We start from the raw sequence: 24664 nt of genomic DNA on the forward strand, positions 1-24664 counted from the left end.
ACGTGTTTTTGTTGTTTTTTGCATCTTGGGAAGTGTAATTTTTTAGATACGACCGATTGCGATTCCTTGGAAGAGCTATTAAAACATTGTCAGATTTAGGGGATCTCATTCCGAAGTAACTAAATAATGGCCTCGTTAATTTTGCTGCGCAATGGCCAATTAACAAGTAAGTGTAACAAACAGTAGTGGAAACGTTTTCGACAGGAGTACTTATAAATTATGTAACTTGCACTTGGGTCAGAAATGTGTCAAATGATTTACTATTATCCCACCTCCTCTTTTAAATATTATAGAACAACAAGGCTGTGCTGCATTGAGTGTATTTTGCGTGCGCCATGCTTCGAGCTCTACCGATGCGCCTCGTCCATTGAAGACAACCAATGTCAGCACTATGCGCCGTGGTACCGGCGGTCGCAGCAGTTTCAATGGAATTGTGGCAACTGTATTCGGTTGTACAGGCTTCGTAGGACGCTACGTTTGCAATAAGTTGGGAAAAACTGGTACTCAAATGATATTCCCCTATCGCGGTGACTCTGGCGAGGCGATTCGTCTAAAGGTATGCGGCGATTTAGGACAAGTGCTGTTCCAATTTTTCGATTTAAGAGATGAAAGAGCCATACGTGATGCCGTAAAATATTCGAATGTGGTCATCAATTTAATTGGCCGCGAATTCGAGACGAAAAATTTTAAGTTCAACGATGTACATGTGGATGGTGCCCGACGCATTGCTAGGTATACAAAAAATAAAAACTAAATCTAGATTTTTAAATGCATGAATATATATATTTTATATTAACGTTACAGGATTAGCAAAGAAGCTGGCGTTGAGCGTTTGATTCACTTGTCTGCATTGAATGCTAGTCCTGAGCCGATGAGCTTTGTTCTCGAAGGTGGCAGCAATTTTTTGAAGAGCAAATACCATGGTGAATGTGCGGTACGCGATGAATTTCCTGAGGCGACAATTATCAGACCTGCGGATATCTACGGCTCCGAAGATCGTTTCCTTCGTTACTACGCTCACATTTGGCGTCGTCAATTCCGTGCCATGCCACTCTGGTTTGCCGGTGAACGCACTGTTAAGCAACCGGTTTACGTTTCTGATGTAGCGCAAGCTATCGTTAATTGCGCTAAAGATCCTGACACCGCCGGTCAAGTATACCAGGCTGTGGGGTAAGCCATATATTATATATACATAACATTTGTACTCTTTTTACATGCCGACCATCTTACAGACCCAAACGCTATCAATTGAGTGAATTGGTTGATTGGTTCCATCGCGTGATGCGCAAGGACGAAAAGTGGTGGGGTTATCGCCGCTATGACATGCGTTGGGACCCCACTTTCCTTATGAAAGCCAAATTCACAGAACTTATCTGTCCAGGGCAACCTATCGGCGAGCTGCACATGGAGCGCATCGAACGCGAATGCGTAACTGATGTTGTGCGTGCTGACATACCATGTCTGGAAGATTTAGGTGTGCAACTGACCGCCATGGAAGATCAAGTACCATGGGAATTACGGCCATACCGCGCCGCGCAATATTATGATGCTGAAGTGGGAGAATGGGAGGAGCCTTCACCACCAAAACCAATAGCTCATCGTGATGAATTACGTATGTTTGCATAAAAATACGGCAATGGCAACAACGCTAATAACAACAGCTATGCAAATAATAGAAAAAAAGTATCTCATACAAGTTGGTGGCGTTGGTGGCCAAGCAGCAGTTTAAGGAAGAAACATTTACAAATACGCGAATTGTTATTCGTTGTACTTGTTGTGCGTTCTTTGTGGTATGGAGTAACATCTAGTGAATTATGGTCGTCTATGAGTGAATTCGTTTTTGAAATTGATGAAATTTTGAACAACAAGTAAAATATAGAATATAAATGGCATGGGTCTGAGTGCCGTATGTTAAAAAATGTGTTTTTTTTTTCAATATATACTCACAAATTTCCGATTTATTTTTTTTTTCTTAACAGATACTCGTATTTTATCTTATTATTTTGAATGCTTTTCATTACAATGCATTGTTAAACAAATTTTAACAAGCAAGTAAACTTTAATAAACCTGTAGCTTACTAAACACTAATTTTTTGTTTATAAATCGCTTAAAAGTAAGCGTAATATTATCGGAATGCCTTCTTGATTATATTTGCATATAAATACAAACTTCTAATAAATGTTTAAAATAAAGCCTTTTATAAACACTTATTTAAACGAAATTTTTTTCCGTTCAATATGTGTGGAACCTATTTTTTTATGATAATGAAGTATGAAATACTTAATTAAAAATTTTTAGTTATAGTATAAGAACTAAATAAAATAAATTAGGGTTTGCGAACATACATTAAATTTAAAAGAAAAGATAGGTTAATTCATCTTGTTCCGCGCACCAGCTTTCAATTTAAACCGATTATTATTAAAACTCTATCGATCGGCACAGCTGGTGCTTGGCTGGCCTGAACATTATGCTCATTCAAGAGATTTCGGTATTCATAAGTATTCATTCAAAACGTCTTTTTCGCTTTTCCAACAAGATTTATTTCTGTTTCTACAGCAATGATTTTATGAATGAAAAATTCTACATTAACCGCTTTATAAGCAAACAATATTTTTTGTCTAAACATTTGCGTTCTACTTTTAAAGTTTAGAGGCTTATAAACATTTGTTCTCTACTTACTTACAAACGGTTCATTATTATAATTTCGCCATTGTTTTTAGGGCCTTAAACGAATATAACTATTTATTTAATAAACTCGGTCCAGATTTTTCGAAGTTCAGATTATTGCTTGCGTCTAGAAACTTATCCATTGTTTCTGATTTTTTTTTTAGTTAGTGTCTACTTTTTAGAACTTAATTAATCTTTTGTATTCCAGTCTGCATGGTTTTTGCAATCATTGGCTTCAATAAATGAAATTAAATGAAAAGCTACAATATAAACATGAAATACAAAACGTAGTTTTGAAAACACCTACAGAAATGCCTTTGGGTTGATTTTGTCTTAATATCGATATATAGTCATATTGCCGTGAACACTGCCAACAGAAACCAGCCCTCAGCTGTCATTTCCAATCAGAAGTTGCCATATTACCGGTACATAGAACCCAATTAGCACACCTGAGCAGCTGATCAAATGATTTCCTAGTTTGATAAAGTTATCGATGCTTGTGTATGATCAACAGCAAAGTTGAAATCTATTTGACTTACAACAGATATATCAAGTGAAAACAGGTTTAAAAGCCGGTTGTAATTATTAAAAAATTGCGTTTATTTATACATGTGTGTGTGTGGCAACTCTCGCCGATAAAAACTTCTGCGGGTAGAACCCGGAAAAAGACGAGGAAACGGCAACGGTTTTCCTTCATCGTGAGCCTTTCGTGTCGTTTGGAATTTGTATACATCGAGATTCGGTTCGCAGCCGTCTGTCTTGTGAAATTTCTGGAAGTTATAATTGCAAGAAAAAATCCGTATATGTATATTGTGAAAATCACCGGTGTATAGTGTAATTTCGTTGGCTTGTGAAAATTCTGTGAAAGTGGGTGCGAAATTATTATATATTTATTTTTTTGTGGTACGTGTGTGTGTTATGCGCGCAACGCGAAAAAATATAATTTAAAATACAACGTTTAGATTAAGAAAGCATCTGATTTTGTTCTATCACCGTATGTAATAGGTAAACGGTTGCGTCCAGAGCGTTTTCTAGTTTGAAGAGTGTTGTTTAAGTTTTTTCAATACTACTAAAAGTGTCGTCACACCCATGTGCGAGCTTTAAGTGCACGCAAAAATTATCAATACCGAAGCGTCGAGGAAAAATCGAAATTGCACGAAAACTAGGGAAGCAAGGAAGAGTGTAAAAACTCCCAAGCACAGTTAGAGCCCACAGGAAGCAAACGGCGAAATTTAATTGGTAGAGTGATATCTACGGTACTGCCACCAGTGTACATTGAATTGGGATTGTGAAAAAACAACAAAAACTACAATATCATTATTCCTTCGAGAGTATTGCAGCAAATAGAAGCAATTGCACTAGCTAACTCAACAACACCAACAAGTAGGCAATTACGCTGCATTGTGCGCACTAGTCTTGCGCTATTCTTAGATTATCATCTGCACTCTTGTGAGCCCATCGAAATTGTTTGTGCATCCAACGCGAATTGCCAAAATATTTGGTGTTGTAACATTTTACCACGACTAGGTACGCGAAACGTCTGTAGGGAATTCGTGTTTGAGCACTGCCCACAAAAGTTTGCCGGGCGTACTTTTATAGTGCAAATACACCAGCAACTACAATAGTGGTTGCCTTTTTCAGCATATACCAGAAATTTATGCGCTCTACCGCAACGGCGGCGTCAAAGGTGTACAGTCGAAGGAGTCGTTACAGTTACAGCAGCGGCAGCAGCTGAAGACAGGTGAAATCCAGCTACGCTTCAGAATGCTATTTGCAGCTTGTTCCACCGCAGCGCCCAAGGTGCTGCAGCATACTACGCACACCGCAAGCAATTTGGGGCAGCAGCAGTTGACAACGTTGCAACAGCTGAAAGATCAGCATGCGATGTCCTTGTCGCCGTCGTCGTCGTCATCATCTTCGGGTATGCCAACGCCATTGCAAATGTCACCGAAACATCAAGTGGTATCAACAGGAACTGCAGTTGCAGCAGCTGCGGTGGCAGTGGCAGCGGCTGCGCGTGCAAACGAGGAGGCCAAAGGTGAGTAAAACACCAAAGCATAAATTGACGTACTAAATTTGAGTCAAATGTATCAGGTACATAAGTATGATACAATGATCAGCACAATTAATGTGTGGAACTAGCCAAAATATCGACTTCCTAACATACTCGCACATTCGATTCATCACTGTCTGAAAAGGATAAACAAATGATTTCACTTTTTGAACAGCATCTTAAATACTGCTGGAGTGATAGCTCTTAGCCGGGAACGTTAGCAAAAGTAGGCCCTCACATTTCGAGATATTTTATTACCAAACAAAGTAAATTTTTTAGGCAGGACTATTTATTTCCAAATTCTAGGGAAAATAGTGCAAAAGTGGTATAGATTTACGATGCGATATACTGAATCAGATCGATCAAAATTGTGTTATTGACTAGTTTGCCCAACTGTGTAAAAAAAATAATAATAGTGATTCTCAGGAAAAAACGGTGCACAAAATGTGACATCGCATAAAAAAGGTAATAGGGGAAGTGTTACAAAATAGGCGCGTAAAAAATCCGTAGAAAAAAAAATAAGCGAAAAGTGAGGATCAAGGGCATGTACGTACATATTTATGAATGTATGGAAGATATTGAAAAACGTTGCTGAACGAAAGCGACAATGGCCTTTCGTTTTATAAATATTTTGTTTTTATTTTTCGCTTTTTCATTTGTGTATGTATGTATATGCGTGTGTGTATCACCAGTGTTATGCATTCAAAACTTGCTTGTATCATATATTATACAGCACATTTGTATAATTTTTCTTATTGCTTTTTGTTTGCGTGCGCTTACCGGCATTACTTGGGCGCGCTTCAACCATTATGCAATCAGAGAATCGCATATAAAATGCTTGTGTATAAATATGTATACGTAACTGCATGTGCGCGCGAGAGTCTAAATTGGAACAGTCTGAGAGAAAGGCTGGTTCTAAACTAGTTATTTTAGTTATAATTTCCTCGCTTTTTTCAATGGTGTAGGAATTAACAGTTTTAAGCTGAAAGTCATGGACGAATATCGCTTTTTGTTGTTGTTGTTTTGACAGCTTTTCTTATGTATAAATTGAGATATACTGATAAGTCGAAAATAAATAAATGCTTGTCGTTCCAATGGCGTTGACTTGCCGATTATTGGAACGACTGGTGCCTCTCAAGTTTAGATTAAGTTTATATAGGCGTCTCCAAGAATAAGAGGCTGACATCGGCAACCCGTATATAACCCCTTAATACAGTTAGAAGGCCGAAAAAAAGCGAATTTTCCAGAATTTTTTCTGAGAAGACTTTTAAATTTATTGATCTAAAAATTTGTAAGACTTAGTATTAGTACAGCTGATCACCGGGAGCTCCTCTCAAAAAAGACGTTTTGGGGTGACCACTATATCTCTGAACTGAATCCTCTGAAGTTAAAAAACCAAACACACTAATGTTAAATCTAGTAATTAATCGAAGGAATAAGCAAAATAATTTTTTTTTCTTGACAAAATGGCGGTTTCTAAAAGTCGAGTTTTGACCAAAATTTCGGCCTTAAATAAAAAAATATATATATTTATCGGTGAGCAAAAATCGTCGATAAATTACCACAAAATATATTTTAGCAGCTCCTGTTAAAATTTAAGCTAATCGATTTAGCCGTTTTTAAAAATCCATCGACTTTAAAAACTCCATTTAGAGAAAAACGCGTTTAAAGTTAGCCTTGTACTTTCAAGCACTCTGAAACTCCTTTTCAAATTTTCGTGTAACTTCGAGAATATTCACCGAAACGATATTAAATTTTCTGTGTGTATTCTTAAATATATATACATATGCACATTAAGAAAAAAAATATAAAAAAATTGATTTTTTCAAAATTCTAACTGTATGGGAATGTGGTTGTTGCGGAATTAATAAAAATAATAAAATACCGAGTTGAACCTAAGGCGGCAACCTAATTCTAATATTGCCTGGGACTATTCAATTTACCATAGGGCATACACACGATGGAGAGAATAATGAGATGGCGCCTATCGTGGTCCCGTTACTTTGCGCTCAGCGAATTTGACAACTAGTTACGTGATTTTAGCTCCAGTATGGCCAGATTACCATTTTCGTAACTTGATTTAGAATTTTTTTTGTTATTTAGTCTCGGAGGTTTAGTTCTTTCTTCATGACATTTTTCTAGCTGTTCTAATTAAAATGTCATGTTTATAATTTTGTAAAATATACATTTTTTAATAATTATTTAAATAATTCACTCAGTTTTATTTAGCTTTACTTTTTTTAACATCTGGTGGCATTGCTCGCGATTGCAGGTGTTGTTGGTGTTCTTCTGCTTTCGGCAGTCAAATCTCTCTCTCGCTACTGCCGTGTTGCCTAGCTTTGGATATAAAAACGCACTAAAATGCCCATTCAAAGAAAATAACCCAACAAATTTTTATTGAATCACTTATAGAACTTTGTATGCGTGACAAATTGTCTTTAAAATGTGCGTTTTTTTTAAATAAATGTGTTATGCTTATGTACAATTTAATTTATGAGTTTTTTTTGTTAAGCGAGACTCTTTTGTTAAGGGAACGACGTATTTGCTAAATTTGAGGTTATGTAACTAGATAAGGTACTCTTTTTGTAAAAATGTCAGTATGGTTTCTTTAGTACTTTCTGGTATTTTGCGGCTTATTTTTACAATGAATAAACCTCTTGATGCCCTATGTCCACTAAGGATTGATGGTCGGAAGAAACTGTGTAAAAAGGTTTTCAATCTTAAAAAGAGTTGAGAGAGGGACTTTTAATATTCTTGCATAACCTTAAAAGGAGCAAAAAATTTAATTCACACTTTCAAAATATCAAATTTTATAAGAAGCAACTTATTTTCATTAGAACTAAAATCTTCTCAGAGTGACCTTTTTTAACCTTTTTTTTGTTTAATAATATAGTTTGTTTTTTAATTTAAAGTTTCGGTAGCTTTAAATTAAAAAAAAGAAACAAACACGAAACTTCAAAATTTTCGCATTTTCGGTAGAAAAAAGCACTAAATTTATTGCGAAGAGCAAATGGTTGGCAATACTGCACAACTCAGCAAACGTGACGTCACGTACGCTCTGATGGGCGCAATCTTCTTTCTATCATTCTTGGGGCATACATACAAACATATACATATGTACATACATATGTCCATATGTATGTATATCGTAGATATTCATGTGTGGGAATACGCAGCAAACAGCAGATAATAAAACAGAAGAAGAGATTTAGTTCTGGGAATGAAAGCGTCCTACATTTTCGACGTCACCTCTTCGTGTTTTGTGTTTCTCTCCAACTTTTTCGTGCATATACAAACATTTTCGTGTATACATATTATTTAATGAATTATTTTCCTACAAATACGTATGCATTTATTAGTGAATATAAGCAATAAATTATTAAGTATTATTAAAGTGTTTTCACCAAGTATTTTTGCTTTGTTTTTTATTTCTATATCATAAACTATATCTGTTATAAATTTTAAAGCATTTTTTATTTTCGCTTATTATTATTGTATTAGAACTTTTTTTATTTTTATATCATAAACGGAATGAATCTATTTTAAGTTTTAAAATTGTTTTGCCTTTTTTCTTTTCTTTATTTTGTTTTTATATTGATTTATTTTCTATTTTATTTTGTTGTTACGCATTTACATATACATACACGAATTTATGTATGTACTCTTAATAGAATTGGTTCTTTTCTTTTAAAATAGTCAACCAAAGAGAAACCCCAAAATTTTGCATACCTTTCTGGCGCGTGCAGACATCTAACAGTTAGCTACAGTGGCTCACAGCTTATTTCGTGTGGCTGTATGTTAAACTAAAGAATTGTAAAATTATTTTTATTTGATTTACTTAAAAAAAAATTTAAATGCACAATCAAAGATAAATTATTTCTAATTACAAACATGTATAAATGCATTCAAATTTTTTCTGCTTTAGTAGATTATTTACAACAAAAACAGAATACTAGGTAAATTGACGTCACAGCTTATTTCGTGTGTTCACTTTTACCGTTATCGGCGCCAGTAAACCGGTTAGCAATTATAGGAAATTTGTTTTGCATACTAATATATATTAGATTATATCCTTATTTAGTTTACACATTGAAAATAGTCGGTTGTCCAGCTTAATTTAAAAATACCGTGATGGGTCGTCGTACGTCGATTGAAAGGCGCGAATTAGTGATTACGCATTACAAAAATGGAAAGTCGCAGAAAAAAATTGCTGAAATTGTAAATTTAAGTACTTCCACAGTACAGTACATTATTCAACGCTTTTCTCGTGAAAAAAGAGTGGTTGACAAAGGCCGCCAAGCTCCAAACGAAATTTTTACAGAAGCTGATGAAAGGTGGATATTAAGAAAAATTAAAAAAGACCCACGAATTAGTGCGCCAGCTTTGACAAAAGAGGTTGAAAAAGTATTTGATAAGTCATGTAATCCTGAAACAATAAGAAGAATTCTGGGCAAAGCTGATTTCCATGGTCGTGCAGCTCGAAACAAACCGTTTGTTAATGAGCGTAACAGAAGATTAAGGGTGGAGTTTGCCGAAAACCATGTTAATAAAGACCAAACATTTTGGAATGACGTTATTTTCGCCGACGAAAGCAAATTCAACCTCTTTGGTTCCGATGGAAAGTCTTTCGTTTGGCGTAAGCCCAACGCGGAGCTGGACCCGAAAAATCTGCGTGATACAGTAAAACACGGTGGGGCCATGTAGTGGTTTGGGACTGCATGTCAACAGCTGGTGTCGGAAACTTGGTTTTTATCGACGAAATTATGGATAAAACAGTTTATTTGAATTTATTAAAAAATAATTTACTACAAAGTGCTGAAAAATTAGGCATTCGGGACAGGTTCAGGTTCTATCAGGACAATGATCCGAAGCATAAGTCGGAATTAGTGCACCGGTGGCTTATATGGAATTGCCCTCATGTGGTAAAAACGCCAGCACAATCACCTGATCTCAATGTAATTGAGAATTTAAGGAATATTCTGGATCAAAAAATTAGAAAACATAACATAAGCAACAAACAAGTTCTAAAAACAGCATTGCAAGAGGAGTGGGAGAAAATATCTCCTGAATACACTGGAAAACTTGTTAGCTCCATGCAATCCCGGTTAAAAGCTGTATTAAAACAAAAAGGCTACCCTACAAAATATTAGATTAGTAAAAACATAATAAATTAAAAAAAAATCATGTTTTTTCTAGTTTGGTTAAGCACACGAAATAAGGTGTGACGTGGATTTACTTATAATTTTGATTTTGCTGTAAATATATTACTTAAGAAGAAATAATTTAAGTTTATTTATGTATGTTTGTAACAAGAAATAATTTATCTTTGAATGTACGTTTAAGTTTTTTTTCTAAATAAAGTTTATACAAAAATATTAAACTTTTTTATTTTGATAAACGGGCATTTCGTGTGAGCTGTGAGCCACTGTATTTATTTTAAATGCTGTTCTGAACGCCACATTTCCGTTGTATGGGGCATATGTCAAATAAGAAACATGCCCAGCTATGACAAAATATTTCGAATGAGATTCCTTTTTTGTTTTGGACCGTAAGCTGCATTTACAACGGATGACAATGTAAGTAATGTTGGAGAGTTGTTGAAGGGGGCAAACGGGTTGATAACCAACCAAAGTAAGCCACCCCAACAGCATTCTCAAATAGTTGTGGGCAATATAATATGCTATGAAAACAACAGCAAAAACAACGAACAATTTGTGAACTACAAATGACGTTAAGTGGCAGACAATTAACACGTTTCGCTCTACTTTTCCCAAACAAAATTTAGCAGAGCAAAACTATGTCTTAAACAGAAAAACGTAATTATTTGAACATATTTTTGTTTTGTGACTCATCGTCAGTTGATCGCGATGGTATTTTTTAAGCGAGCTTAACAACAACAACAACCTACGGGCAACTAGCATGGTGTGGCTTTCATTGGGGAAATGGCCTTTTTTGGCCATCCGACAAGTACCCGTGATAATCACATTGAATCTTATGCGCAAGAGAACTGCACGCAATTCACACCTGTCGTAGGAGGCGTTTAATGTTAATGCTAATAATATAAATTTTATTATCTATTACTTTTATACCATACCCTTTTTCTCTGGGAAAACATTTTTTGCCGTTCCCTTCTAACATTCGTTCGCTCCGATTTATAAATTTATTGCTATACAAACATATATGTATGCATACATATGTCCATACATACATACATATAGCTCGAATTTTATCATTAATTGGATTTGTTTTTTGTGCGTCATGTAACACATTCCTACATTCTTATGCAGTCTGCATGAATTGGGCTGCACACATACATACATATGCATTCGTGTGCATTAATATTGTAAATAATCTGATTGTTTGTTTTAAATTGCGAGACCAGCTGCCCTATAGAGTGACATTCGATTTAAAAGTTACATATACAAATAGTACTTACACACATTCATATCTACATATATATTTGTGCAGTAAGTCAGTCAAATGCGAGTGCACGTTAAATAATAAATTTAATTTAATTTATTTAATTATACAATCAGTTAAATGAGAATCTATTAGTAGGCTTTTATTAATCTATTGCAACTTAATTCTAATTAGTTTCGATAAGAACAGTGATGATCCACCACCTACTCACTTCGCTCCCCTGGTTGTCGTTGTTTTAGCAATGTAAACTTTCCCCATACATGTATGGGGAATGCTGCTGAACTGTCGTGGGAACGTCGCTCTCTGTGGTCGTCCATACAGATTGCTCTCAGCAGTCCCTATAGCAGTCAGCGTACCCTTTCATTGTAAGTACAGCAAGGCGAGTTCATTCAAGGTGGAGATACTAGAGCAGCTGATTTTGCGATTTTGTATTTCGATTGCCAAAGTGACCTGCTTCTTTGTTGTTGCTTTACTTGTTTGTTTACATTCTCAATGAAATTTGACATTCAAAACACTAAATTGCACAAACAAAATACAACTACTATATGAAAATGCCGTTGTTGCTCTAAAGATGGTGTATAGATTCGGTTTGGATGTTGTTAACTGTTTTACCGCGCGATATTAGGAGAGATATCAGAGAGCATAACAGTTTACGCTGGTCGGATATTTCCCCTATCGATAACAACGCAAGGCTTATGACATAAGATATGTGACATTGTCAGTGAATTGCTCACTCGTATTATGTTTACTCTGGGATATATTTATAATTAGGCACTTGTGAAATGACTTGCGATGAAAAATGTAATTTAATTTGTATAATACGAAAAATGTAATATAATTAGAAATATGCACAGATTTTTACGCCTTGCCCAATACTCAAGGAATTTCCATCAAAAAAGTGCACTTTAACTAAGGGTATAAAGAAAAGTATTAGAAGTATTAAAAAAATAACAATTTTTTGGTAAGAAAATCAGTTCAAACCATGCTGCACCTCCGGTCTTAACCATTTTTCTATTACATTTCTCTGAAGGGTCTTCTTAACCCCTTCGGACCTCATGTGCAGAATTATGCACATAATGTTTAAAGCCTTATAATATTTTTATATTACTTTGTCAACACTTGGGACCTAATGTGCATAATTGTGCACATGCCGGAAAATTCATAAAACTTAATATGTAAATATGTATGATTTTTCACACATTTGTTTTTATCATGTCCTTCTTACTAATAATTAAAAAATAATTTTATTATCCGTTAACAATAATTCAGGTCTGATGGGGTTTAGAACGACATCTCGATTGTGAACAGAGTTTTCTATGAATGTTCCCCTAATGAGTTCACCAGCTCAAAATCCATTTTGTTGTATGAATTTCCCTCAAATTATTCATTTACATAACTAATGAACCAATTTTCTTCATAAGTACCCCGATTTTCTCATTATTTTTAAGTATCTACTCGTCCGAATTTGAATGTTCGCAACTGTATGCACGTATATATGTATATGTGTGTGTATATGTACATTTTGCAATATATTTCCCGTGCTATATTTTCTATTTGTTTTAGGTAGAAATTCTTAAGCTAATTAAATACAATCGTCGACACATCAAGTTCGTGATCACCCATCTGCTAAACTATTTAAATAATTCATAAAATAATTTAAAAATTTATTCATCATTATTCAGTAGAATACAAAACAAAAGATACTAAAAACTATTGTGCGAATATGTACAAATTGTTGCTCACCAAAAACATGTTTGTATGCTGCTATGTTTTATGTTTATGTGTGTGGCTTACAAGAACAAATATGTATGTACAGTTTTGGTCAACTAATCAGCAACGCAGTTGTATAGAAACTTGTTTTAACAATAACTATTATATTTCCGTTGTTAATATTAACCAGTTGGTAAATATTAATTAAATTCTACTTAGCCTATAAACATATTTTGATTTAGCATTGTTATTATTATTTTTTTTGTTGGTTGTGTTTGGTTGTTTTCACAAAATGTCAAATCTGCCAAGCAATTATTATGTCAACAAATCAGCTGATTCTGTCAAACTGACGGAATTGTTTTTAATTTAAAACAAAATTAATTGGAAGTGGAGTGATAATTATTCGTAAAATATTACTTAAACGTCGTTGACAATTAGTTGGCCGTAGTTGTATTTAAAAAAAAATGAGCCAAAAGTCGTACCCAAATTTATTTCTAGCATAAAACATCTATGCGGTTTTTCCCACTCTATTTCTTAACCTTCTTAGCCTAGGCGTTGCTTCTTATCTTTATTCCTTTTACTTTCGTATTCTCTCATATTGGGTATACGGTTTTTGTTTTGTTTTATTTCTTTACCTTCGGCTTTGATAGTTCACACTTAGAAAAAAATTTAAAAATTTCCATTGCGGCGTTTGTTTGCCTACTCAATACGATTACATATGCACAAATACAGGGTGGCTGATGAATTTTGCTACATTAAGAAACTCAAATAACTTTTTTTTTAGTGTATGGAATTCATTTATTTTTTTTTTCACGTTGAAGGTCATTAAATTTTATTAAATGTAGCTTAACTAGTTTTAAAAATAATTGAATTTAAATGCCCCCCATGCTCGTTGACACAAGTGCGGCATCTTAGTAAAAAGTTGTTCATTGCTGCTTTGAGAGTTGCGACAGGAATAGCCGCAATTGTTGCCCGAATGGATTGTTTTAGTTCATCCAAATTTGTTGGCTTTGATTTATAAACTTCTTGTTTACATAAACCCCACAAGAAAAAGTCAGGTGCAGTAAGGTCAGGCGACCTGGGGGGCCAACGAAATTCGGAGTTTCTTGAAATCAGTTTATTGGGAAATTTTCGTCGCAACTCTGTCATATCAGTCTGGGCTATGTGAGACGTTGCCCCATCTTGTTGAAACCACACAGAGTTGAAAGGAATTCTCTTTCGGCGTAGTTCTGGATAGAAAAATTCTTTCAGCATTTTCAAATAACGGTCTCCAGTAACCGTAACGGTGTGACCATTTTCTTCAAAAAAATAAGGCCCGACAATACAGCGTGAAGAAACCGCACACCACACTGTCACGCGAAGAGGATGCAATTCCGTCTCGTGGAGTATCTGTGGGATAGAAGTACTCCATATTCGACAATTTTGTTTGTTCACATTGCCGTTTAAATCGAAATGGGCCTCATCAGACATGAAAAGGCAGTTTAACATGTTTTGGTCTTCTTCCACCATTTGCAGGATCTTCTGGCAAAATTCCAAGCGAATCGGCAAGTCTGTTGCATTCAGTTTGTTAACCATTTGAATTTTGTAGGGAAATAAGTCTAAATCTTTGTGCATTATTGTTTGCAAAGACTGTCGGCTGACACCAAGTTGAGCAGATAAGCTTCTTGTTGAAACCCTTGGATTGCTTTGTATAGCTGCAGCTACAGCAGCGATCGTTTCCTCCGTCCGAACTGGTGGGTTTCGATGATAAGGCCTTCTTGCGACTGTTCCTTGCTCAGCAAAATTATTCACCAGTCTCATTATGGTCCATCTGCTCGGGGGATCGCCGCCAAACATCCGCCTGTACTCTCTCTGTACCAAAACTACGGACTCCAGCGGACTAGCGGCGGACTATCCAAATTCTTGTTTGCGTGTCCCAGTTATCCATTTTAATAAATTTTAAAGATCAATCTGCAAATTAAAACAAAAATGGAACAGATAACTTAAAAAGAAAAAAAGTTATTCAATTTTTTTTTGGTAGCGGCTTTCATCAGCCACCCTGTATAATAAAACTGCCAAAGCAAATATTTGTGTGTGCTTTTTGTTGCTTTATTGTCCCATAGGATACAAAAACAAAACAAATGTTTGTGGCGGTTTGTGTAACACAAGTAAAGAGAAATAAATATCAAAATATGGTTTGAGCAGGGTTTAAATATTTATTTACACATGTATGTATGTAAATGTGAATGTTTGTATGTTTGCTTATTTAAATACCCTACATTGACAGCAATTATTATGACTCACATGACACCGAGGAACGGTAAGATGATGAGCACTCACTAAGTCTTAGAAATCTAGGGAAAAATGTCCAAAAAAATATTAAAAATAAAGAAAAAACAAGAAATAAAAAACCCAAAAAAATTACTCAAGTTGTCCACTCGGTCTATATACGAAGACAGATTTGAGTGCAGGAACCCTAAAAATTTCAACAAACCAAGTATTAAAAAAATATGTCATTTACTAAAAATTTCCCCTCAAAAAAGGATGAGGGTTTTTATCCGCCATATTGCGTGCGCCATGGTGAATTTCGCTGTTGACGCAAAAATCTTATAAATACATCTGCTTTCTACAGAAACTATGAAAATCAAATTCAGTCTGCAATAAGCGGAAATTTCTACGACTTTGATGTGATTCCCCATTTTATTGAAATACTTATCTAATAAATATGTAACTGTTACAATCAACAATACCGCAGTGTAAAATAAAATACATACAGTGGCACAGTAAAGTCTACATACCCCATTGAAAAGCGAGGTTTGGAGATTTCTGTGAACATTGTACCATTAGAATATATTCCAAACAAATCCAATCTAACAACAAACAATAAATTTTAACAAAAAATTTGTAATCCAAAAATATTTATTAACAAAAACAAACAAAATTCATTTTCCAAACACAGAAAAGTCTGCATACGGCTTTCTAGTGGAGTACACAAAATGCAGTTCTGTACTCAAACAGTGCTACCAATCACTTCAGGCGTCTTTACTAGATACCGTTAGTTAGAAAGAAGTTTAGTTCTTCGATATTAATATTGTAGCTGTGTTAATTTAACCAAAATGGGTAAAGAAATCTGTGTTAAAGTACGTGAGCTAATTGTGAAATATTATAAGGAAAAAAATCTTTAAGAGAGATTGGAGAACTGGTCGGACATCCAAAATCAAGCATTCAAACAATTATTCGGAAATATAATCACAAAACAACCAAGAAGTGGTCGCCCACCTAAACTGACTCGTGCTAAGCGAAAAATATTGTTAGACGTGCAAGAAAATCCAAGAATAACAGCAATAGAAATTGCAAAAACCCTGAAAAATCAGGATATTGCTTCAGTGCATCCAGAAACGGTGAGACATTTATTGAGAAGCAATGGAATCCACAACCGTGTGCCTCGAAAAGGCCATTCATCAGCAAAATAAATATGGAGAAACGTGTCGAATTTGCTAAGAAATATATTGATGCATACGAAGATTTTTGGGCTAATGTTTTATTTAGTGACGAAAGCAAGTTCAACTTGTTTGGCTATGATGGCAAACAAAAAGTATGGTGTCGAAATAATGAATTATTGCCCAAAAACTTGCTTCCTACGGTGAAGCACGGTGGTGGCTACATAATGGTTTGGGGCTGCATGTCAGCGGCTGGGGTGGATAATTGATATTTATTTATTTATTGATATTAATATGGATCGCATGGTATATTTGGACATTCTCAAAGATAATTTGAAGCAATCCGCGAGTAAACTGGGTCTTATGGCGGGTTGGTACTTTCAGCAAGATAACGACCCAAAACATACCGCTGGTGTTGTCAAAGAATGACTACTATATAATGTGCCCCATCAACTTCATTCCCCACCCCAGTCACCGGATTTGAACCCCATAGAGAATTTATGGGATGAATTGGATCGTCGCATTAGGAAAAGGACAATTAAAAATAAACAGGACCTCAAAAATGCTTTACTTGAAGAGTGGAATTTAATTTCGAATAATTACACACAAGTATTGGTAAATTCCATGCAAAATAGATTAAATGCTGTTCTAGAAAGTCGTGGCGGACCCACCAAGTATTAATTCTGTTGTCTTTTTATTTCCTTTTAAGTGAAACGCATTCTTTTTACAAAATATGCAGACATTTCTGTGTTTGGAAAATGAATTTTGTTTGTTTTTGTTAATAAATATTTTTGGATTAAAATTTTTTTGTTAAAATTTATTGTTTGTTGTTAGATTGGATTTGTTTGGAATATATTCTAATGCTACAACGTTCACAGAAATCTCCAAACCTCGCTTTTCAATGGGGTATGTAGACTTTACTGTGCCACTGTACATATTATATATGTATACATGAGCAACAAAAAAATTGTGCTAATAAAATGTAAGGAAAAGAAAAGCAAATTTGAAAGAATCAGCGGATTGGTTGACGTGACCTGGGTTATGACAGCGGTGAGTTTGTGAAAAAAACTGAGATTGTGTTGGCTACAGAGTTTGATTGAAAAGTAATGAGCCTTATTTTTAACACACTTTTATTAGGTCGGGTTGTATGTATGTATGTATGTATGTAACGGAATCTTTGAGCTTAATTTTCACTGGCTTCTAAGAATCTGATCGACTTGAAATTTTGCACACCTATCAAGGACCGATGACAATGCAATAATTTGATAAAAGTTTTCCATTATCCTTATTAAGATTGCCAGGATTAATATTTTCTTTTTTTTTACCTGTGGGCAAAAAGTAAGGTGAATTTGGTTGTAAAATGAAAAATCTTTTTTTATTCTTGTAAATCAGTTTCTCAGGCTCCCTCCACGAAATAAGTTCTTCATCCCGATTACTTCTTTATCACGGCCGATAACTGCATAGCTTTAGACTCACAGTCGATAAGAAAGGAATTAAATATAACACGAATATATCGAATCATTTATTCACTGACTGCAATGATAACAATAATTTTCATTCATAATAAACAAAAAATAGTTTAAAGAAACTAAAAAACACGCTTTTTTGCTAATCGAACTAAAAAGTAGAAAATAAAAAATAGTTTAAAAAAACTAAAAAACACGCTTTTATTGCTAATCGAAGTAAAAAGTAGAAAATAAATTTTAATGACAAAGAGACCTATAATGAAGTAATAGCAAATCGAACGATCAGTCATAGTCAACTACCTCAGAACAGAATTATAACAAAAATTAAGATACAAATAGAGTAATTCAAATTAGAGTTAAAAGCGTGGGATGCTTGATATAGTAAATATTAAAATTATTCTATTGGCAACTACCTATGTACAGAAGGTTATGAAAGTGAAGCAAAATGCATCCCACGCTTTTAACTCTAATTTGAATTATTATATTTGTATCTTAATTTTTGTTATAATTTTGTTCTGAGCTAGTTGACTATGACGATTAGCAATAAAAGCGTGTTTTTTAGTTTTTTTAAACTATTTTTTATTTTTTTAAGCAGTTTTACTAAACCTTTTGGCTTATACAACTAATATACTTCAAAATAGAACCTTGAGCGGCAATACACTGTTGGTAGCGGTCCTTCCACTGCAGGAAACATTTTTTAAACTCATCCGCCGGAATCGCGTTCAATTCAGCTGTCACAGTTTTTTGGATCGCCTCGATGGAGTCGAAACGCCTTTGAGGCGCGAAACCAAGAAGTAGTCCGGAGGGGACAGGTCTGGGCTGCAAGGAGGGTGGGGAAGCACCGGAACCCCCATCTTAGCCAATGCAGAGGTGCAGAGGAAGGCGGTGTGCGCCGGCGCATTGTCGTGATGAAGGGTCCAATTGTTGACGAGGTCGGGCCGAACCCGGGCGTCGCGGTTTTTCAGCCGATGGAGCACTTCTTTGTAAAATGCCGCGTTTACAGTGCTTCCTGGAGGTACAAACTCATTGTGGACGCTGCCTTGAGAGTCCAGAGCGCTGTTCGTCTTCGACGTCCTCCCGGCCTTCCTTAAACGACTTGTGCCACCGTTTTACCTGGCCACTGGACAGAGATTGGTGCCCGTAAGACTCCTTGAGTAGCAAAATTCTGCTGCCGAGAACCCAGCGACGTGGAAGCCGAAGTGTACTCGCTCAATTTCGTTTTTAACCACACCTGACATCATTTTACATAGCTTAGGCCAACCATGGTGAAAATATTTTTAGAGGTGCTCTATACCGTTATTCGGCGCTGAGCGAATTTGACAGAATCGGCTGACGTCACTTGGGATGTGTTCAACAAAATTTAGCTTGTGCTAGTGATATACGAATCTTATGGCATGAGCATTATTTGTTTGCCGAATTATGTTTTCGTATATAACTAACGGAAGCTAAATTTTGTCGAACATATCTCGAATGACGTGGCAGCCAAAGTTGTCCTAAATTTTCTTTTTCACCATAGCTATCAAGCAAATCTTGAAATCTATCATCCTTGTGTGAATTCGTGTGGGTAAAGTTCTGACAAGGCAGCCGAATTTAGCCAGTTGCTAATTTTTTCACTTTTGACATTTTAAATTTCATTAAAACTTTAAGGTGTGGTGTGTGGTTCGTGTCATGAATCCCATGTGAACAAATTATTACCATAAATAAAAATACAAAAAAAAAAATAAGTGACAGAGTGTGCCAATTTGTTTTCGTAGTACTTTGTACTTACAAAAAAAGCTATTTCAAGAGAAAAATTTCATAATTGTAATTTTCTTACGGTTGCCTTTGCTGTAGGAATAGGTATGAACGAAAATCAAAAATCTATCAATTTTTAAAATCGAAAAATTAGCCAACTCTCAAGATAAACAATGAAAATATGAACATTTTATATACATTTATTTTGTTAAATTTTATGGGGTGTTCAATTTTAAAGGTTTTATGTATTTGAAAGTCCGTGAATAAAAAGCGCGATTTGCCATACAAAATTTCCCCAAATCTGAGATTATAAAATAATCCCAGATAATAACGATACTTATTGACATACAACCCTGTGTTTTCTGCGTTATCGATAATTATTATTACGAATGTAAGGAGAACCATCAAAATAAAAACTAAATGATTGGATGCCGGCAGAGAAAACAGGTCTTTAAACATAATTCTAATAAAATGTTTGTTAAATATTATTAATTAGGGATTCATTTTACAGAAAAAAGCGTGTGTCCTCCTTTTACTCATTATAAAATGTAATATAGAATTTCCTATGCGTATTGGTGTCATAATTTTTTGCAACCTCAGTAAACGTCGCATACGGATTTCCTCCAACTGTTTGTTATTAGCAGCCAATTAATTGCGCAGTTAAATTAGATATTCCTTCTCCTTGTATTTTCTTCATATCATTAATAACAATTAAAGAAACCAAAAACACCGAAATATTCCACCAAAATAATTTCTATGAAGAAAAACCTCTCAAAGCAGTATTGACAGCTGATTGTAGATTTTGCAGGTAATCTGCCATATGTGAACGGGTAGATTAGTTATAGGTGATTAATGCATATGTGAACATATTATAAGAACACTTGTCGTTAATCTCAATACGAGTACTGAAATGGTTCGTAGTTGATGAAAACATATTAGTTCAGGCTTTTCCTACAGGGTTCCTAATGCATCTCAATTTGTTTTTGTGGCGTCTGTTCGACATTGCTCGAGTTATCTCTTTGTGGTAGTTTCAATGTGCAAATCCTCCATTATTCATATGTTATGATTTGATGTTTCTAGGCGTGTAATGCATGTATTCTTTGTTTTTGTATTATATTATATCTATGTATGTATGAGTCGGCTATCATCGTTGACATTGAATAAATTATGTACGAGACCTTGATTTTTGGCATCCGTGTCGAGCATCTGCTGGGGATAGGGGCATACACATGAAATACAAACTTTATTTACATCTACACATATCTATGGATATGTGTATGTTTTGTGTGTGTGTATTGTACAGGCATACAAAAGTGCAATATTAATTATTTGTCAATCTAATTTTAGTTGAATTCTTTTACCTTTTTTAATTGGATGAGTATAGTTTTTCTCAGCTATAGTTTATTTAGTATGTAACTATGTACCTACATATCATACATTCATATGTATGTACATATATGTGCAGGTATAAATGTGAAAATTCGCACAATGAAAAACATGAGAAATAGGCAAAAATAGTAGACGGCCACAAATTTGCGATTCAACGATTTATTGCCGTGGTGACAAATCGGTATGAGTTGGTTGCGCGCTTCTGTTAGTTGAAGGGACAATTGCCGGAAAAATATATTACAATTAATATCCTAGAGCAAGCAAAATGAATGAAAGCATCTACCGAGTAAATGCTGACTAAGGAATGCTAGATTAAAATTTCAAAACTTAGTGTTAGTCCCTAAGTAAAAGGGCGCAAAATTAATCACCATATGGAAAGATTTAAAATTTTTGAAAATAGCGTTGTACGTTAAAAATTGTTGACACTTGCGAACTAGGCAGCTGATGTATAATAAATACAAGAACACGCTTTGAAATTATCGTTTTTTCTATTCTTCGCATCGATTAATTGTTATGAGGTCAAATTATCGCAAATTTTTTTTCATCGTGCTTAAGAGTTTGATCGGCCGTTTTGAAGAACAGGGTTCAGTACTAGCCGCCCATACTGGAAGAAGTGCTCAGCAAACTATTCACACTGAGTATACAACGTGGAAGTTGTGTGGTAAAATTATAAATATTTATATCTGAACTCGTCGTTGTTCCGGTCAATTGAGCATTACAAGAAGAACAACGTGGAAGCTTTAACCTTTTTAAATATGAAAAAAAAAACACAAAAATCATTAAAAAAAATTGGTGCAATGAGCCTAAAGCCTCACTAGTTCCAAACTGCCCTGGCTAAATTCTCTCAGTCAAAGTTCTATAACTGCCTCTGATTTGCTTGAAATTTGGACACAAAATTACGGAAGTGTCAACCTTTTTATTGTAAATATGCAAAAAAACACAAAAATCGTTAGTAAAAAAACGGTCAAATGAGCCTAAAGTCTCACTAGTACCAAATAATGTTTTTTACTTTATATAACCGGAAACTCTTTAACTCACCCTCGTATGAACGTTAGCATGGCAACAAATGTTAGATTAATCAAGAATGTAGAATTTCTTATAAAATACGGATGAGTTCAAAAGCTTATCAATTACGTCGACCACATTTCATAATTCATGAAGAGATAATTTTTTGTAGCAGTGTTTGCATCAACTGCTTCGTGGCCAAGGATGATAGAAGATTACAAGGTGTGTCCATCCGAAGCAAAATTGTGAGAGGAACTTTGGCAGTTATGTTACAGGGGTTTTGTCAGCCAGATTGGGCCCGTTCATTTCACACCTTTTTCCACGTTCTTCCAATCAGTCGTTGTTCAGACGACAACGAAGTAACAAAGGCAAGTGCTGCGTTCACTTTTTTCTTATATCACCAACACAATCTTAGTTTTAAAACCGTAAACAAACCGCTGTCACATCTTTTGTTACGTCAGAAAATCAGCTGATTCCTTCAAATTCGCTGTGAGCCGGTTAACAGTCTGATGTTGGGCACACCTTCTGAATACTTTTCATCATCGTTGGAATAGTAACAAAAAACTTGGAGTCGGCCGAAGCACTTCGAGCTAAATTATTAATGTGTGCTTCAGCTACCGTTGTTGCTCCGCAGCTATGGCATTAGCTGCTATTTGGGCAGCGCTCGTTTTTGTTATGTTAAATGCATTTCTTATGCGTTTTTGCGGCGCTACATTGAAAATATAACTGAAAAATTTCCAGGAACTGGAAGTATACGGGCAGAAAGTACAGACGGGCAATACAAATCTAGATTTTTATTGTTACTGGGCGTTTACATGGAACTCTGTTTTGCATAGACAATAGCAACACATTTATACTTTTTTACTAATATACTCAAAATTCTTTCATTGCCTTCGGCACTGGCTGTGATTTTTTGACGACAGTTTCTATAGAGCAACACGTCATTTTTGATTCCTTTGTTTTTGCAGTTTTCTTGTTGTAATGTCAAAATTTCAATGAGAATATAAACAAGCGAATAAGACGACAACAAAGAAGGAAGACACTTGACATTCCAACAGCAATTCGCAATCGTGTGGATTCGTCTTGATGCGATCTTCTATGCTTACTCAAAGATGATAGAGTACATGGATACGCCTTCCGAATTCGCTGTGTCGTAAGAGCCCATGGATAAACAAACAAAAGGAAGGGGAAGTACTTTTGTGTGAAGAAGAAGAGAAGACGAAAGCAATGGAAACAACCAAACACAAGAGATTATACGCATACACCCAGACTTCTTTGCCAAAGAAACTGAACTTTGCACACGGCACTTCGTTTTCATTGGTTTAAATCCCACAAATCTCAATATTTTCAAGCCATTTACTGAATTTTCACAAACTTGTAATTTCTTCTTCTTTTGCTTGTTTTGTCAAAATCGCAAAAAATAAAGTAACTGTTTTGGGAAGGCGCCACCTATGGTACTCAATTCGCCTTGATGCTCACTCATACTTTACACAGTCGCGTGTAGGCGAGCATAGAAAAATAAAGTTGCCTGTAAAAACAATTTTTGAACAGATAAAACTCAGCAACTGCTGCCATAGATACCGTACCTATCTTGATTTTGTGTTACAAGATTTCAGAAAAAAATTGCTGAAATTGTAAATTTAAGTACTTCCACAGTACAGTACATTATTCAACGCTTTTCTCGTGAAAAAAGAGTGGTTGACAAAGGCCGCCAAGCTCCAAACGAAATTTTTACAGAAGCTGATGAAAGGTGGATATTAAGAAAAATTAAAAAAGACCCACGAATTAGTGCGCCAGCTTTGACAAAAGAGGTTGAAAAAGTATTTGATAAGTCATGTAATCCTGAAACAATAAGAAGAATTCTGGGCAAAGCTGATTTCCATGGTCGTGCAGCTCGAAACAAACCGTTTGTTAATGAGCGTAACAGAAGATTAAGGGTGGAGTTTGCCGAAAACCATGTTAATAAAGACCAAACATTTTGGAATGACGTTATTTTCGCCGACGAAAGCAAATTCAACCTCTTTGGTTCCGATGGAAAGTCTTTCGTTTGGCGTAAGCCCAACGCGGAGCTGTACCCGAAGAATCTGCGTGATACAGTAAAACACGGTGGGGCCATGTAGTGGTTTGGGGCTGCATGTCAACTGCTGGTGTCGGAAACTTGGTTTTTATCGACGAAATTATGGATAAAACAGTTTATTTGAATTTATTAAAAAATAATTTACTACAAAGTGCTGAAAAATTAGGCATTCGGGACAGGTTCAGGTTCTATCAGGACAATGATCCGAAGCATAAGTCGGAATTAGTGCACCGGTGGCTTATATGGAATTGCCCTCATGTGGTAAAAACGCCAGCACAATCACCTGATCTCAATGTAATTGAGAATTTAAGGAATATTCTGGATCAAAAAATTAGAAAACATAACATAAGCAACAAACAAGTTCTAAAAACAGCATTGCAAGAGGAGTGGGAGAAAATATCTCCTGAATACACTGGAAAACTTGTTAGCTCCATGCAATCCCGGTTAAAAGCTGTATTAAAACAAAAAGGCTACCCTACAAAATATTAGATTAGTAAAAACATAATAAATTAAAAAAAAATCATGTTTTTTCTAGTTTGGTTAAGCACACGAAATAAGGTGTGACGTGGATTTACTTATAATTTTGATTTTGCTGTAAATATATTACTTAAGAAGAAATAATTTAAGTTTATTTATGTATGTTTGTAACAAGAAATAATTTATCTCTGAATGTACGTTTAAGTTTTTTTTCTAAATAAAGTTTATACAAAAATATTAAACTTT

The 24664-nt window shown here is 35.1% G+C and overlaps 2 protein-coding genes and 1 long non-coding RNA gene across 5 annotated transcripts in view; 2 read left to right on the forward strand and 1 right to left on the reverse strand.

Annotated features, from left to right (window-relative positions):
• Window positions 1-2083, forward strand: LOC128860083 (NADH dehydrogenase [ubiquinone] 1 alpha subcomplex subunit 9, mitochondrial). Its single transcript, XM_054097336.1, has 4 exons — window positions 1-166; window positions 294-732; window positions 805-1170; window positions 1233-2083. The coding sequence occupies exons 1-4, from the start codon at window positions 127-129 to the stop codon at window positions 1624-1626; spliced, it is 1239 nt and encodes a 412-aa protein (XP_053953311.1). The 5' UTR covers window positions 1-126; the 3' UTR covers window positions 1627-2083.
• A 128-nt stretch (window positions 2084-2211) lies between these two features.
• LOC128860084 (uncharacterized) lies at window positions 2212-3292 on the reverse strand. The gene is made up of 3 exons (XR_008454217.1): window positions 3208-3292; window positions 2976-3141; window positions 2212-2901 (listed from the first exon to the last, which is right to left on the reverse strand). It is a non-coding gene; the product is annotated as an uncharacterized LOC128860084 (long non-coding RNA).
• Window positions 3293-3333: 41 nt separating this feature from the next.
• Window positions 3334-24664, forward strand: part of LOC128860081 (uncharacterized) — a 57703-nt gene continuing 36372 nt past the window's right edge. The window contains exons 1-2 of one of the 3 annotated variants that reach the window (XM_054097331.1): window positions 3334-3571; window positions 3674-4706. In XM_054097331.1, the coding sequence (XP_053953306.1) occupies window positions 4433-4706 (274 nt within the window). In that variant the 5' untranslated portion in view covers window positions 3334-3571; window positions 3674-4432. The remainder of the gene's footprint in view (window positions 3572-3673; window positions 4707-24664) is intronic. The other 2 variants (XM_054097333.1, XM_054097332.1) reach the window with 2 other exon arrangements.

The sequence above is a fragment of the Anastrepha ludens genome, chromosome 4 (genome assembly GCF_028408465.1).
Source record: "Anastrepha ludens isolate Willacy chromosome 4, idAnaLude1.1, whole genome shotgun sequence".
Classification (NCBI taxonomy): Eukaryota; Metazoa; Arthropoda; class Insecta; order Diptera; family Tephritidae; genus Anastrepha; species Anastrepha ludens.